Below are 16,515 nucleotides of genomic sequence, written 5' to 3'. Positions count from 1 at the left end.
GGTTCCTTTTGCCTCCCAGCCTTTTTTACCCCCTTTTCATGGTAATTACTGCCTTGCTTTTTTTGGAAAGCCACCCTGCCCTCACTCAACAATTGTTGTGGTATATAGGTGGGGCTCTCTTCCCCACAGCAGGTGTGGAACTTGTGGCCTAGTCTAGCCCATCTATACTGTTCCTTCCCCCTGCCACAACGATGGATTCAAGTGACCAGGTTCATCCAATCAGGTGCAAAACCTGCCTAGAAGCAACATTTTATTCTGCTGGACTCAGATGTTAGCCTTGATCCATCATGAAGGATGAAAAGAAGGCCAGCCCTGCAGATAAGAGAGAAATGGAGAGAACCAAATCTATCTCTGGGTTTTTCAGTGACATAAATCAATAAACTTCAGTTTTTTGCTTAAATTGTTTTGAGTTGAGTTTTCTTTCCTTGTTGATACTAAGCCATTTCAATGTCTCCTATGTTTCAAAGAACTTCAGATAATATAAACTTGATTTGGCATCACTGAGTCCATAGTATGAGGAAACCTTTCATATTTGTGATGTTTTAGAAACACAGTAGCTTTGATTCTGGTGGTTTGCACAGAGGTAAACATTCAATATGAATGTGGGAAGGCCATTAACCCTCACTTAAGCCAGGTTAACATTCAGGGATCCCATTTGGAAGGAAGTTCTAGCAATTTAAGCACTATAATGAAAATTTCAAGTTTGTATAGGTGCTTTTCTTGTTTTGTTTTGTTTTTAATTAGGCTCTGTGCCCATCATAGGGCTCAAACTCATGACTCGAGATCAGGAGTCACATGTTCTACTGACTGAGCCAGCGAGGCATCCCTTCAAGTTACTATAAAACTAAATCTCTGTCAATGAATATTCTGTAAGGAAGATGCATGTATTAAATGGAAAGCCTTGTTTATTTCCTACTCAGTTTCTGACAGAAGTAGATGCTGAATTTTCAGTCTTATTTTAGATCTTACTGGATGTTTCTTTTTTGACCCACCTATATTTAATTATATTAATGTTTTCCTATTACTTAGTAATATTTATGCTCTTATAATAGTAGTTGGATACACTAGTACACATTTCTTTATATCTTGCTGGGTAGTATTTGTTAATATTTAGGATATTGTCATCTATATTCATATGTGTGATTGTCCTATAATTTTTTTCCATCTTTGTTGGGATTTGGGAGCTGAATTATATGAGATTGCTAGAAATAATTAGGAGGCTGTTCTTTTCCTGTACTTTGGAACAGTTTCAAAAGCCTAGCAGTTATCTGTTCCTTGGAAATTTGAAAAAAAAAAGTCCATCTAATAAAGCTGATTGGGCCAGTTACTTTTGTTGGGGACAGTATAGAGGAGAAGAGGTCTTTGATTACTTTTTCAGTTCCCTTCTCTGGCATTGATCCAATGACACTGTCTACTTCTTGAACCAATGTTGGTAATTTATAATTTCTTACTGACGTTTATAAATCATTAGCCCTGCCTTTTATGCAGATTGTGTACCCTTTAAAAAATATTTTATTTATTTATTCATAAGAGACTCAGGCAGAAGGAGAAGCAGGTTCCCTGTAGGGGGTCTGATTTTGGACTCTATCCTAGGACCCTGGGATCATGACCTGAGCCAAAGGCAGAAGCTCAACCGCCAAGCCACCCAGGTGCCCTTATGTATTGTATTTAAAAAAAATTTTTTTTTGATATATGCTCCTTGGCATTCCTAAATTTTTTGGTTGACAAAATCTGTATGAAGAGTTTTTATTACTCAGATATTTGCATGCAAAATTTGACATTCGTCCTTATAATGCCTAGAATAGCATGGCTGCCATGACCTTAGATTTGGTAAGGGGATATGATAACCAAGGCCATTTCCTTGGCCTAAATCTAAAGCAGAGTTTCTCAAACCTGACGCTGCTAACATTTGGGACCTGATAATTGTTTGTTGGTGCTGTCCTGTAGGGTGTTTAGCTTACCCACTGACTTTTACCCACTAGATACTCTTTGTAACACTCTGCCTGACCCCACTCATGAAAATCAAAATTGTCTCCACTGATCTAGAGAATATAGAGATTCTCTTCTTTGCAGGCTTGTCAGTCTGTGCCTTGTTATGTCGTATGCCTCCTTGTACTATCATCTACTTCATGACAGTTCTCAATCCCAGACTTAACCTGATGTTTGAAATATTGCCCTGAGAGACAGCTTTACCATCTTCTTATTTGTTCAAATAGGAGAAGACACTGGGAGGTCATCTCTTAGTAATGGACTTAAAATTGTGCAGACACACCAAAAGTGATTCAGGCAAAGAAATGATAGAAATCACCTAAGTCAAGGTTTGTTTATTCCAGTTGTTGCCTCCCTTTTATTTGTTATAGCTGTTCTTTAATAAACACTAATAACCAGTAACATTGTGTGTGCTTTCCTATGCTAGGTAATCCCCATTAACTGGATCTTCATAGCAGCCTTTGAAGTAGATACCGTTATCTTGTTTCAGTTAGGATATTGAAGAACAGAGAGATTAAGCAGGTTGCCCAAAGATACAGCTAATAAGTGGAAGGGCAGAGACTCAAACCTGGGCAATCTGACTTCAGAGCCCATGTGCTAACCATTACACAGCATTGCCCTCCTGTCTCCACTGCTTTTTTTTTTTTTTTTTAGCTTTATCGTATGATTGACATACAATTGAGTCATTTGCTTGATTTTTACAAAGGGTCTTGCTGAGATTTAGACTGGATTAATTTGAATATATAGATCAATTGGGGATAATTGACATCTTAATATTGTTTTTCAGCCAATGAACACCATATTTCTCTGTTTATTAGGTATTCTTTCATTTTTCATTATTTTGTAATTTTCAGCATGCATATATTGGACAAATTTTCTTAGATTTATACCTAAATATTTTGTGATTTTTTTGTTCTATTGTAAATGGTACTATTTTTGAAATTTTATTAAAATTGTATTGTATTGGGGTGCCTGGATGGCTAAGCAGCTAAGCATCTGCCTTCGGCTCAGGTCATAACCCCAGAGTCTTGGGATCGAGCCTGCTTCTCCCTCTGCCTCTGCTACTGCCTCTCTCTTTCTCTTTCTCTCTCTGTCTCTCATGTATAAGTAAATAAAATCTTTTTTTAAAAATTGTATTGTCTCACAGGAAATTTTATTATCAGAAATTTCAGTTTCTAACAATTGATTTTTTTCTTTTTTGTAACCACTAATTCTGTGACCTTGTGAAATTCACTTGTTAATTCTAGGAGATTTTATAGACTCCTTGGGATTTTCTATGTAGACAGTTATGTCCTCTTGCAAATAGTAGCAGTTTTATGTCTTCCTTTCCAGTATGTATGCCCTTGATTTCTTTTTCTGGCTTTCTTGCACTTGTTAGGACTCCCAGGACAGTGTTGAATAGTAGTGGCAAGAGCAGACATACCTGTCTTGTGCCCAATCTTGGATGGAAGGCTCTCTGTCACCATTCAGTATATTTTCAGCTGCAAGGAAATAATTCACATAAAATCCTATGTCATTGTAGCCACTGCAACAAAACATTGAGTTTGTACATTTTTGGACAGTCAAGTTTTGTGCATGAAATTTAAGTTCCACTATAACTTCAGTCTATTTTGTGGCTATGGTTTTCAGAGAGCTGGGAGAGAAATTGATATTTTCCCCACCACTTTAAAGTCAAGAATAACAAACAGCAAATGTGCCATGATCATACGCTATATTCTGGCTTTCCTGACTTACAGTGCTCTTAGTCTAAATTAAAGATAGATAACATAGGGGACGCCTGGGTGGCTCAGTGGTTAAGCGTCTGCCTTTGGCTCGGGGTGTGATCCTGGAGTTCTGGAATGGAGTCCCACATCAGGCTCCCTGCATGGAACCTGCTTTTCCCTCTGCCTGTCTCTGCCTCTCTCCGTATCTCTCATGAGTAAATAAATAAGATCTTAAAAAAAAAAAAAAAAAAAGATAACATAGGAGTTAGAGAGAGAGCCAGGTATTCAGGCCATAAGGTGACCACAGGAGAAGGTGGCTCCCAGTGGAATCTGAGGAGCGGCTGAGGCGTTAAGATAATTATGTTTGATGGTAGATACCACAATAGATCTGGATATGAGTGTACATTTTCTTGTAGGTGGTCCAGTAGGACAGCACCAATTAGCTGTTTATTAATTCTAAAGATGCACTGGGATACCATGTAGATAATTGGGAGTGGAAGTTACTCACCATTTAAGCAAAAAGGATTTCAGATGGGCTAGCATTTCCCCATTCTAAAGGTCCAAAGAACATTGGATTAGAGTCTTGGTCAGGGAAACCCAAATTGCAAAATCCTACTGAATTTCTCTCTAAATATCAAGAATAGTATACACTCTGATTCATAAAATATGACTATGCAAGAAATAAGCAACACTGTTTAACTTCTAACCCTTCCCCATGAGTCGCTTGTGACAGTATTGTTGACCTGCCATTCACCTGCAACAATAATCTTGCTCTATTTACTAAATGATTTGAAGGAAAAAAAAAACCCTTACATAAAAATAAATAAAATATCATGGAGAAACAGGGCACTTAAGTTCAAGCCTTGCTAGGAGGCATCTGCTAATGCTCATTATGGCCAGGGCTGAAAGGTGCCGCAGTATGTAGTTTGTCCAAAGGACTTCAAAACACATCTCAAGGGTGCCTAGAGGGAAGGCGAGAGGGAGACAGATGGTGAGAGAACGAGAAGGAAGGAGAGAAGATGGCATCCACAGATTATAGTACCTACAGCCAAGCTGCAGCCTACCAGGGCTATAGTGCATACACTGCCCAACCAACTCAAGGATATGCACAGGCCACCCAGGCATATGGGCAGCAAAGTTATGGAACCTGTAGACAGCCCACTGATATCAGCTATACCCAGGCTCAGACCACTGTGACCTATGGGCAGACCACCTAGGCAACTTCTTATGGACAGCCTCCTGCTGGTTATACGACTCCAATTGCCCCCCAAGCATACAGTCAGCCTGTCCAGGGGTACGGCACTGGTTCTTATGATACCATCACTGCGACGCTCATTAATATTCAGGCCTCCTATGCCGCTCAGTCTGCATATGGCACTCAGCCTGCTTACCCAGCCTTTGGGCAGCAGCCAGCAGCCACCACACCTGCAAGACCACAGCGGTAACAAACCCGCTGAGACTAGTCAACTTCAATCTAGAACAGGGGGTTACAACCAGCCCAGCCTAGGATATGGACAGAGTAACTACAGTTATCCAGTTATCCCCGGGTACCTGGGAGCTACCCCATGCAGCCAGTCACAGCACCACCATCTTATCCTCCTACCAGCTACTCCTCTACACAGCCGACTAGTTATGATCAGAGCAGTTACTCTCAGCAGTTACTCTCGGCTACCTATGGGCAGCCGGGCAGCTATGGACAGCAGAGTAGCTATGGTCAACAAAGCAGCTATGGGCAGCAGCCGCCCACTAGTTGTCCCCTCCAAACTGGATCCTACAGCTACGCTCCAAGTCAATATAGTCAACAGAGCAGCAGCTACGGGCAGTAGAGTTCATTCCAACAGGACCACCCCAGTAGCATGGGTGTTTATGGGTGGCAGTCTGGAGGATTTTCTGGACCAGAAGAGAACCAGAGCATAAGTGGCCCTGATAACCGGGGCAGGGGAAGAGGGGGATTTGATCGGCGAGGCATGAGCAGAGGTGGGAGGGGAGGAGGACTCAGTGGAATGGGCGCTGGAGAGTGAGGTGGCTTCAATAAGCCTGGTGGACCCATGGATGAAGGACCAGATCTTGATCTAGGCCCACCTGTAGATCCAGATGAAGATTCTGACAACAGTGCAATTTATGTGCAAGGCTTAAATGACACTGTGACTCTAGACAATCCGGCAGTCTTCTTTAAGCAGTGTGGAGTTGTTAAGATGAGCAAGAGAACCGGACAACCCATGATCCATATCTACTTGGACAAGGAAACAGGAAAACCCAAAAGTGGTGCTACAGTGTCCTATGAAGATCCACCAACTGCCAAGGCTGCTGTGGAGTTGTTTGATGGGAAAGATTTTCAAGGAAGCAAACTTAAGGTTTCTCTTGCTCGGAAGAGGTCTCCAACGAACAGCATGCGGGGTGGTATGCCTTCCCGTGAGGGCAGAGGGATGCCACCGCCACTCCATGGAGGTCCAGGGGGCCCAGGAGGTCCTGGGGGCCCCATGGGTCACATGGGAGGCCATGGAGGAGACAGAGGTGGCTCTCCCCTAGGAGGACCCTAGGGTTCCCAAGGGAACCCATCCGGAGGAGAAAACGTCCAGCACCAAGCTAAGGACTGGCAGTGCCCCAATCCGGGGTGTGGAAACCAGAACTTTGCCTGGAGAACAGAATGCAACCAGTGTAAGGCTCTGAAGCCTGAAGGCTTCCTTCCACCACCCTTCCCGCCCCTGGGTGGTGACCAGGACAGAGGCCGCCGTGGTGGCATGCAGGGAGGAAGAGGTGGCCTCATGGACCGAAGGGGTCCGGGTGGGGGTTTCAGAGGTGACCTGAGACAGAGGAGGCTTCCGTGGTGGCCGGGGCATGGACCCAGGTGGCTGTGGCGGAGGAAGACAAGGTGGTCCTGGTGGGCTCCCTGGACCTGAGATGGAACAGATGGGAGGAAGAAGAGGCAGGCATGGAGGACCTGGAAAATGGATAAAGGTGAGCACCGTCAGGAGCGCAGAGACCGGCCCTACTAGATGCGGAGACCCCACAGAGCTGCCTTGACTACCAGATTTATTTTTTAAACCAGAAAATGTTTTAAATTTATAATTCCATATTTATAATGTTGGCCACAACATTATGATTATTCCTTGTCTGTACTTTAGTATTTTTCACCATTTGTGAAGACACATTAAAACAAGTTAAATGGTAGTGTGCTGAGTTTCTTTTCCTTCTTTTAAAGATGGTTGTTTAAAGACTAAACAATGGGAACTCCGTGTGAGCGTGCTCAGTATCATTGTGGAGAACCAAGAGGGCCTCTAACTGTAACAATGTTCATGGTTGTGATTTTTGTTTAAATTCCAAATGTTTATATATATACAAACAAAAAAGAACACCACATCTCAAATTTCACTGCTTCTCTGCTCGGAGTGATCACTTACCGGAGATAACTGAGACATTTCTCCTCACTGGGATAGTCTTTTGTTGTTGTTGTTGTTGTTGTTGTTGTTGTTGAGGGTTTGTGCATATTAAAAGTATAGCAACCCCTCCCAAGCAAAAAAAATCAAGCTCTTCCCAAGTCTTGCCAGGGATCACATAGGTTTCCATTATTCCAAAGACTAATAAAATGGCCAACAATAAAGATCTTTGTTTTATGTCCAGATTTAATGGATATTATATGATGTAAGTGCCCAGAATATGCAAGTCTGTAGAGTCAGAAAGTAGATCAGTAGTTGTCTAGGAATGGAGGAAGGGATTGTATTAATCCCTCACACAGGGATTGTATTAATTTTCTGTTGCTGCTGTAACAAATTACCACGAACAGTGACTTACAAGACAACACACATTTATTCAATTTACTTATTAATTTATGTTATAGTTCTAGAAGTCAGAAGTCCAAAATGGGTTTCACCAGGCTAAATTCAAAGTGTTGGCTAAGGAGAGACTTTATTTTCTTGCCTTTTCCAGTTTCTAGAAGCCACTTGTGATTTGTGGAGCTTTTCCTCCACCTTCAAAGCCAGCAATGATGGGACAAGTTTCTCTCAATTTGTCACCTCTGTGGCTCTTCTCATGACCTCCATTACTTATAAGGACTCTTATGATTACATTGGGCCCATCTAGATAATCCAGGATAATCTTATTTTCAAATCAGCTGATAAGCAACTTAATTCCGTCTGCAACCTTCATGTTCCTTTGTCATGAAATCCAACATATGAATTCCAGACATCTTTGAGGGGAACAGTATCTAGCCTATCACTGGGAAGATGGAAAGTGAGCGCTGGTGCTGATAGTTACAGGGTTTCTTTTTGGGAATGATGAAAATATTCTAAATTGACTGTGGTGATGGTTGTGCGATTCTGTGAATATACCAAAAACTAAACTAAGTTGTTTACTTTAAATGGATGAATCGTATGGGATGTGAATTACATTTTAATAAAGCTAGTGTGTGTGTGTGTGTGTGTGTGTGTGTGTGTGTAATTTCTAAAACCAAATTCTGTGATCTTCCTGCCTGAAACCAGCGACTTTTCCTAAATTCCTGAATTAACTGAATCTCCGTTAGTGACACCTTCATCTATCAGGTCACTCAAACTTCATGGCTATAGTAGATTGCTCCCTGTCTCTCATATCTGTTATTCAGTCTTTTAAAAAAATCTCCGCTGTTTTCATTTCCTAAATAGTTCTGGAATAGTATCCCTTCACAGTCCTGGTCTTTCTTAATGTGATTGGATCTTTATCCCTCAGGAAAACAGGTTTTTTTCTTTTTTTTTTAACTCATTCATTCATTCATTCATTCATTCATTTATAAAGAGACAGGGTTTTTTGTTTTTTGCCTGACTGCCTCTTTGGCATTGTGAGGACATCTGTGGACCATTCTGAAACTAATTCTATTAAAAAACAATTAAGAGGTTTAAAAAATAAAATTGTGAGTGGCACGTGGGTGGCTCCGTGGTTGAGGGTCAGCCTTTGGCTCAGGCCGTGATCCCGGGGTCCTGGGATAGAGCTCCCCACAGGGAGCCTGCTCCTCCCTCTGCCTATGTCTCTGCCTCTCTCCCTGTGTCTCTCATGAATAAAGAAAACCTTAAAAAACAATTTAAAAACTGTGATATGTTAATATACGTGTGTTTTTGCCACTTTGGTGAAATGAAATGACAAGATCCAAAGGTGAGCCCTAATAACAACGATGATAATACTTTCAAATGAGGGATGTGAATAGCGTGTATTTTGAGAAACCTGCGTCATCTGTGGAGCGATAAATGAAAATATCTGGGGACACCCGGGTGGCGCAGCGGTTTAGCACCACCTTCGGCCCAGGGTGTGATCCCGGGATCCGGGATCGAGTCCCGCGTCGGGCTCCCGGTGCATGGAGCCTGCTCCTCCCTCTGCCTGTGTCTCTGCCTCTCTCTCGCTCTCTCTCTGTGTCTATCATCAATCAATCCATCAATCTTTTAAAATAATGATAAAAAAAAAAAAAGAAAATATCTGTGCTTTCCACTGGGGACAATCCACAGGTGCTCCTGATAGTACCGTGGCTTGTTGCCAACACTCAGTTGAAGAGAAGGCTACCGGTTAGAGAGCAGCGACAACCCCCGCCAACTTCCCCGCCGTTGCAGGTCTCCCGGGCGGGGGTGCAGGAGCCCCGCCGGCCTCCCCGGGGCGCGCAGCCAGGAGAGCAGCGAGGCGCGCTCGGCGTCCTAGAGAGGACGTACGTGAGGCTCGGGCGGCGCTCCCGCGCGGTGACGCACTTCCGATCCCGCCGCGCGCGGCGCCTTTCCTGAGGTGAGCCGGGGGCTCCGGCGGCGGGTGTTGTGTGCGGGGGGCGCGCGCTGCGCCCTTCCAGGAGCTGCCCCGCGTCCCTGAAGCAGCGGTGGGGGGAGGCCGCTTTGGGGCAGGGAGGCTGCGGATGGAAAGGAGATGGCGCCGCGGGCCCGGGCCCTGCCGGTCGCTGCTTAGCCAACAGCTGAGGGGCGGCCGCTGCCCTGGGCCCCCGGATGCGGCCCTAAAGGAGACGAGCGTCGGCCCCCCTCGGGGGGCTTTCAGTCCAACGGGAACGTCACCTCGTAATCAAATCTGATCGCTTCACTCCACCTGTTTGTAACCCGGTAGCTGCGGCTGTGGTTTTTCGGCGGGAGACCAACCTGTACGTGCGCGCAGATCCCCGCATGGCTTCATCCTCTGCGGCGACCCCGCCGTGGCTTGGCGGCACGCGGTCTCGGCTGTGCTGCAGCCTTGGCTTTTCACCTCCACGGCATGCGTGGTTAACCTAGTCAGTTCCTACCCCTAAGTCGTCCGGTCTACGATAATCACAGTTGTGATCTTGAAGTTACTTACGAGAATCTCCGATTAATGTGCGCCTTTCCTTTAGTCTAGACAAAGCTCCAGGCCAGAAGGTCACACCCGTGTTTCCTCTCTCCACCGTATCTCACGCTTGGCCTGGAATGAATGAAGTATCTGATAAATGTTTGTTGGGTGAAGAAAGCACAGACTAATGCAAATACATCCTCTCAAACTTGGAGACGTGGTCTACAGGACAGCGAACACCGTGTGAGTGGAGGGTTTAACGGGAAACCTCTACCTGGTTTGTAGAGGATGATCTGAAGGATGATCTAGCATCACCGAGGGGAGGAAGGGGCAGGCTGCGGGAGAGTGTTGTAGGCAGACCGTATCAGTTACAGAGGTCCTGAGGTTGGAGAAGAGTAGTTCGTACAGAGGCAACAGTAAGCACAAAGGCCCTGAGTTTCGTAGTACAGGGAACTGAAGGGAGGCCAGAGTGGCTAAACAGGAGGGTGGCAGATGAGGCTAGCAGGAGGTTACAGAGTGCAGTGAGGTTAGGGAAGATGCTGGCCTTGGGGCAGAATGTGACTGTTGAGCAAGAAAACAGAGTGTCGTAGGGGACGATGTAATTAAAGTAACAACCCAGCGTTTGGGCGTGCTGAGGTGGCCTTTCCGGGCCCTTTGCTAATCAGTTTCGGTCATCGCTGGGTCCTAGAACAGAGTGGTGAACAAGATGCCTGCCTTGAGATCCAAGAAAAGGAAGACTTACTCTGTGATTCTTTATCTGAACTTTCTTGGTGACAGCTCTCCCCATGTGAACCTCAGAATTACTTTATCGGGTTCTAAGAGATCCTTTTGGGATTATGATTGGAAGTGATCTAGTGTAGTTAACTAAAAACGTGGCCTTTGGAATCTGGCACATCTGGTTGGAATCCAGGTTCATCCACCACCTTATGAAGAAAATTATTCTCATAGCCTTGTTTTCTCATTTGGGAGAAAGAAAATTCAGAGGATGAAAGTGGACACTGAATGAAGGGATATGTATTTTACATCCAATAACCTATATCTCTATATATATTTATGTATTTTTTTTTTACTTTTTATGTTTCTCAGTAAAAGTTTTGTTTAATTTCATTTGTTTATTTGACAGAGCACAAGAGTACGAGCAGGGGGAGGAGCAGGGGGAAAGGGACAAGTGGACTCCACCAAGCAGGGAACCCAATGTGAAACTGGATACCACGACACCTAGATCATGACCTGAGCTGAAATCAAGAGTCAGATGCTTAGCCAGCTGAGCCCCCCAGGTGTTCCAAACGTTTATTTTTAAGAAAAAAGATCTAGATATCCTCTTGTTAGGTTTTGCTTTAGTTTTGTTTAGTTTTGGTTTTAGTATTGTTTTACTCTTTGTGTACTTCCATTCCCCCTGTTCTTACGTCTTACCCAGGACAGGCAGCGTTGCTTGATGGTGGTAGGCTCTGGTGCCCGAGGGCAAGTTACTTACCCTTTGAAAATCTGTTTCTTCCAAATTCAAACTTGTATGGTGTGGGTTGAAAGAAGAAACACATGCCACTTATCCAGTGGGCATTGAGTAAATGATGGCTGCTATTGTTATTGCCACAGGTTTCTGGGTTTAAAGGAGAGCCTTTGGCTGGGCCAGGCTCACTCATGGTTCTCTTTGCTTCTTCCCTCAGCCCCTGCCCTTCACTGAGAGGGAGACCAGGTGATGTCAGCCATGCCCCTGAACGCCTGGCACCAGGTGAGCTGTGACTCAGGTTAGCCTTCAGAGATCTTATTTGAAGGAAATGGGGCACGAGAGGGATAATTCTGGCAAGGCTCTTAGAACTAAAGCAGCAGGAAGGCACCTCTTGATTGTCTCCAGTATGACTAGATGTTGGGGAGAAAGCTGATGGTGAGGAGCTGAGCAGCTAGAAGCCCTGAAAACATTGGCTGGAGAGAGTGTCTGAGAAATCAGAAGTACAGCCTCCTGTTCTCCATGGATCTCTGCTGAACTGGAGAGCTCCCAGGTTCAGGAGGGACTCTCATGAAGGGATCTGTGAGAATGAGGGACTCAGGCTGGTGGTAGAAGTATCCAGTGTTCAATGGGAGTGATTGAGATCACTGAGGTTGCAAGGTTCTTGGGAGGTGGGAGCAGGGAGCTAACAGGAGGAAGACAAGAAAAGGGGGCCTCTAGCCTTTGTCCTCCTAAAGAAAGAAATTTAGGCTTCATGATCAGGACAGATGTATCGTCCTTGAGGTCAGTGCTGCTGGCTAAGGTGAGGCACCAGTAGGCTATGTTGAGGATAATCTGCACCAGGACAAATATGCTCTATGACAGGACATCTGAATTTAGGGATCCCATTAGGCCTCTGTGGTCTTGAGCCAATCACTTGAACTCTGTATTTTGATGGACTTCATCTGTAAAGTGAACGTTAAGTACTTTGCATTTGTGGGACTGGCCAATTCCTTTCTTGGGTTGTAGTTCACTTTTTGACTAGGGAGTTTCTAGGTGCTGATTACCATTTCCTCGTGCTGAGACTTTTTTTTTTTTTTTTTTTTTTTTTGCTGAGACTTATTTATCCAGTAACTTAGCACCCATGAACCATATCCCAAGTCCCAATCTTGGATTTCTGACATTTGGTAGGTCCTTCTCCCTGAATTTAATTGATGCAGTATCTTCCCTGTAGCTTCCACCCTCTTCTGATCTTCTATAAGTACGGGTGAGTTGTTGACTCAATCTCCCTTGATACCACTTCTAGAGAGGCACCAAGTCCAACTTCTGCTTGCTGTCTCTTCCGCTTGTCCCATATATGTTGTCATCATTCAGGTTTCGTCATTTTTTCCCTGGGATTTTGTTAGCAGAGCATTCCAGCTAGTTTATGTATACTCTCATGCCTCCCCCTCTCACTACTTATCACCTGATGCAGCTCAGTTTCCTGAGCTTTGATTTTATCCTGTAGTCCAGGCTTTTCAAACTTTAGTGTGTCCAGGATCACCTGGAGGGCTCATTAAGGCAGAAATTGCTCTCAGGTGGGGCCTACCAGTTTGCTTTCCAAAAAGTTCTCAGGTGTTGCTGTTGCTGCTCCTTCTCCTCCTCCTGCTTCTGCTGGGAGGGGGATACACTTTGATAACCACTATTGTAGTTAGTGCTGACTCATTAAGTCATTGAGTTTATTGGGTTATGTTGTCATTTTAAATAGATCATTGTATGTGTTGGCAGAGGATGGATTCAGTGCAAGACAGCCTGGAATTGGAGCTGTTTAAGTGTTCCCAGCTGTTGAGCTAGTGTACTGATTGTATGAGGGTGAAGAAGAGTCAGATGCCAGAAATATTTAGGCAATGAAACTGGCAGGATCTGATTACCAACTGCATATGAGAAATGACCAGGGCCTGGGGTGAGTTAGTCTAGGTGAATCTCAAGTTCTAGTGTAGGAGTCTGGGCTGAAATTGGTACTGTTAATTGAGATAGGGAAACAAAATTGTCAGTGCCAATGAGTTTATATGATTTAGAAAAGTTAGTTTTGGTTGGAAGATAAGTTTGGTGTAGTTGGTGGGTCAGCCATGTTAGGTCACCAGGCAGTCTGAGGCAGTGCTGGAACTAGTGGAAGATGGGGATCTGCAGCATCAATGGAGGTGTTAGAAGGTAGGAGGATATTCATTGCATGTTCAGGTAACCAGTTTGATACCAAAGTCTGAAGAGTAGATAGAGGATCTAAACAAGATGCTGGTGCTTTCTAGGAAGGTAGAGCTGGAACTGTCAGAGAAGAGAAAGGGGCTGGTGAAAAATCTTGAAATTTGGTTGATAGGAACTATTATAGATTGTCTTGGAGATATACAGAAGAGCAGCTAAAAGAGCTGCCCAGTAGCAATTTGATTCCAAGAGCAAATTCTCCTAGGAAGACCCATCAGGAAGTCTCTCAGAAATGACTGCTCTGGGCGGCTCTAAGCTCTCTGCTGATCATTCTTAAGAACAAGCAGAGGTGGGGGTTGGATGAGACTGGCTCATCACTCCAGACCACGATGCTGTTCTTGTTAAGTGGGCTTGAGGTTTGGGGCAGAATGAGCATGTGTGGATACAGATGGATTACCTGGGTGCTGAGGCAGTGAAGGGGGAATGGGTGGGTCCTGACATGCCACCTGTGAGTGGGTGTCTAAACTGATTGAAGCTCATGTCCATTTGTAGGTGTAACAATGAAAGATTAAAAGTATTTATAGGGATCCCTGGGTGGCGCAGCGGTTTAGCCCCTGCCTTTGGCCCAGGGCGCGATCCTGGAGACCCGGGATCGAATCCCACGTCAGGCTCCCGGTGCATGGAGCCTGCTTCTTCCTCTGCCTGTGTCTCTGCCTGTCTCTCTCACTGTGTGCCTATCATAAATAAATTAAAAAAAAAAAAAATAAAAGTATTTATAAAACCAAAGAATTTGCTTTAGGAAGTTTAACTAATGCAAGATTTTCCAGGGTTTTTGAAATGCTACCATGTTTTATATTAGTACATTTCGTGTCCTAATGGAAGCTCTTCCATCAGAGAAGTGTCAGACTTTTGGCTGTAAAAAGTCATTTAATGGTCTAACATCCATTTCCTTCATTTTTTCTCATTAGCCATCCCTAAAAGAACCTCTCCCTCATACTGTCCCCTGTGCTCTGCACTCTGTCCCTGAGTCAGAGAATTGGCTCTGGGACAGCAGGAACCTCTTGTTTTAGGAGTTGGTGACCTTTAAGGACGTGGCTGTCTACTTCACCCAGACAGAATGGGCTGGACTTTCTCCTGCACAGAAGGCCCTGTACAGAAGTGTGATGCTGGAGAATTATGGGAACTTGACATCCCTGGGTAAGGTTGCTGGAACTCAGCTCTGTTCTCTGCTGTTTCCTTCCTTGTTCTCTTCTAATAGACTGTGCAGTATGGGAGGGAATGGTTGTCTCTGGTATCCTCCACTCTGGCTCCAAGGCTGAGACCAAATGACCCACTTCAAAGATTGCTGGGTATGAAGAGATCTTGGGTCAGTTTGGTCACCATGTATGGAATTGCTATCCCCTGGTAAGAGTATGTCCCATCCTCCAGGGGCTCTGCCAAGTAAGGAATACATAGTTTGTGTTACTAGAGCTAAGATCTTAGCTTGTGTAGGGAAGGGTGTGACCCCTTCTCTGTGTTTGCATTTGTCTTATAGGATCTCACTAACTTACATTACTCTAAAGTAGAAAGGGATCGCAAATGCTCGATTCCTTCTTGATCAGATCTTGGCTTTTCCCAATCCTGAGCTGCCTTCTGTGGATCTTACTCTTAGGGAGGCTCTTGGGGTTTTCCTTCTTTTGATACAGCAGACACACAGCTGAAAGGTGCCATTTTCTCTCCTTTTCAGGATACCCAGTTCCCAGACCTGCTCTGGTCTCCCTTCTGGAGGGAGGGAATTTGCCTTGGGGCTTGGAGGCACAGAATAACCCATCTGCAGAGAGGTCCAAAGGCATCTGTAAAGGTAAGCAAGGAAGCTTTAGAACTGGCAACTATGGGGATCCCTGGGTGGCGCAGCGGTTTGGCGCCTGCCTTTGGCCCGGGGCGTGATCCTGGAGACCCGGGATCAAATCCCACGTCAGGCTCCCTGCATGGAGCCTGCTTCTCCCTCTACCTGTGTCTCTGCCTCTCTGTCTCTCTCTGTGTGACTATCATGAATAAATAAATAAAATCTTTAAAAAAAAAAAAAAAAAGAAAAAAAAAAGAACTGGCAACTATGGAGCTGTATAGAGCAGTATGTTTTAAAATGAACCATGCTGGGAAGGATTTAAATAAAATGGATGATTTCTCTTAACAAGTAAAATATGAAACCTTTCCCATTAATTTTAACTGTCACCATGATAACAAGTTCCCTTTAGTAAGTTTCATGTGATTTTTTTAATCCATTACTCCTTCCTGAGTTTCAGCATTTCCTATCTCAGTGGTTCTTGTTCTTTGGACAGGATGGATTTGTTCAAAAGCGGTTTTCAGCACTTGACACATGCCAAGCTTTATTTAAGAAGCTCTGGAGGATACATGCTATGGAGACAGATGTAAAGAGCTTTAAAAAAAAAAAAAAAAAGTGCGTTAGGTGCTGTTGTTGATATATAGGTAGTGGGCTGTGGGAGCACAGCAGGAGGAGAAATTCTCATTTAGAAGCTTAAGTAAGCTCCTTCATTGGCAGGCTATTTGTTCCAAATTTGACTTATGACAATGGATCCCATGTGGAAAAAAAGAAGGTAGATATCTGGCCTAAGAAAAGGAGTAGAGGATCCAATAAATTGTTGGGAAGAATGTTAACAGTTTAATGTTCAGGGATAGTTGCCTGGGGAGCATTTTTTAAAATGGATATTTCTGGAGCACCTACAAGTATTTGTCTTTTCTAGTAAGCAGTTGAAGAGCATGAAGCTTAGGACTCAAAGCCCAAGTAAGACTTCCTGGAATCTGGGGCTGGCAGAGTCTATAATACACCCTGACCCCATTTACTCAGGTGGTTTAGAAGAATATAGTTGGTGTATCTTACCCACCCAGCCTTGTGTGGAAAGTCTAGAATGCAGAGTTTGTGGTGGACCTGAAGGCTCTATCCTAAAGAACTTAGGGCGTGGAAAC

The 16,515-nt window shown here is 44.3% G+C and overlaps 1 protein-coding gene and 1 pseudogene across 10 annotated transcripts in view; both read left to right on the top strand.

The window, feature by feature from the left end:
- Positions 1–16,515, top strand: part of ZNF19 (zinc finger protein 19) — a 99,210-nt gene that overhangs the window by 72,218 nt on the left and 10,477 nt on the right. For 2 of the 10 annotated variants that reach the window (XM_025426756.3, XM_049110708.1), the window contains exons 1-4: positions 9,439–9,915; positions 10,015–10,193; positions 14,622–14,748; positions 15,278–15,391. In XM_025426756.3, the coding sequence (XP_025282541.1) occupies positions 10,092–10,193; positions 14,622–14,748; positions 15,278–15,391 (343 nt within the window). In that variant the 5' untranslated portion in view covers positions 9,439–9,915; positions 10,015–10,091. The other 8 variants (XM_049110709.1, XM_035716536.2, XM_025426758.3 and 5 more) reach the window with 7 other exon arrangements.
- On the top strand, positions 4,712–6,971 carry LOC112647596 (RNA-binding protein EWS-like; annotated as a pseudogene).

Source organism: Canis lupus, chromosome 5 (assembly GCF_003254725.2).
Source record: "Canis lupus dingo isolate Sandy chromosome 5, ASM325472v2, whole genome shotgun sequence".
NCBI lineage: Eukaryota > Metazoa > Chordata > Mammalia > Carnivora > Canidae > Canis > Canis lupus.
The sequence above is the reverse complement of the archived record's forward strand: the minus strand, read 5'-3'. Positions and strand labels throughout refer to the sequence as shown.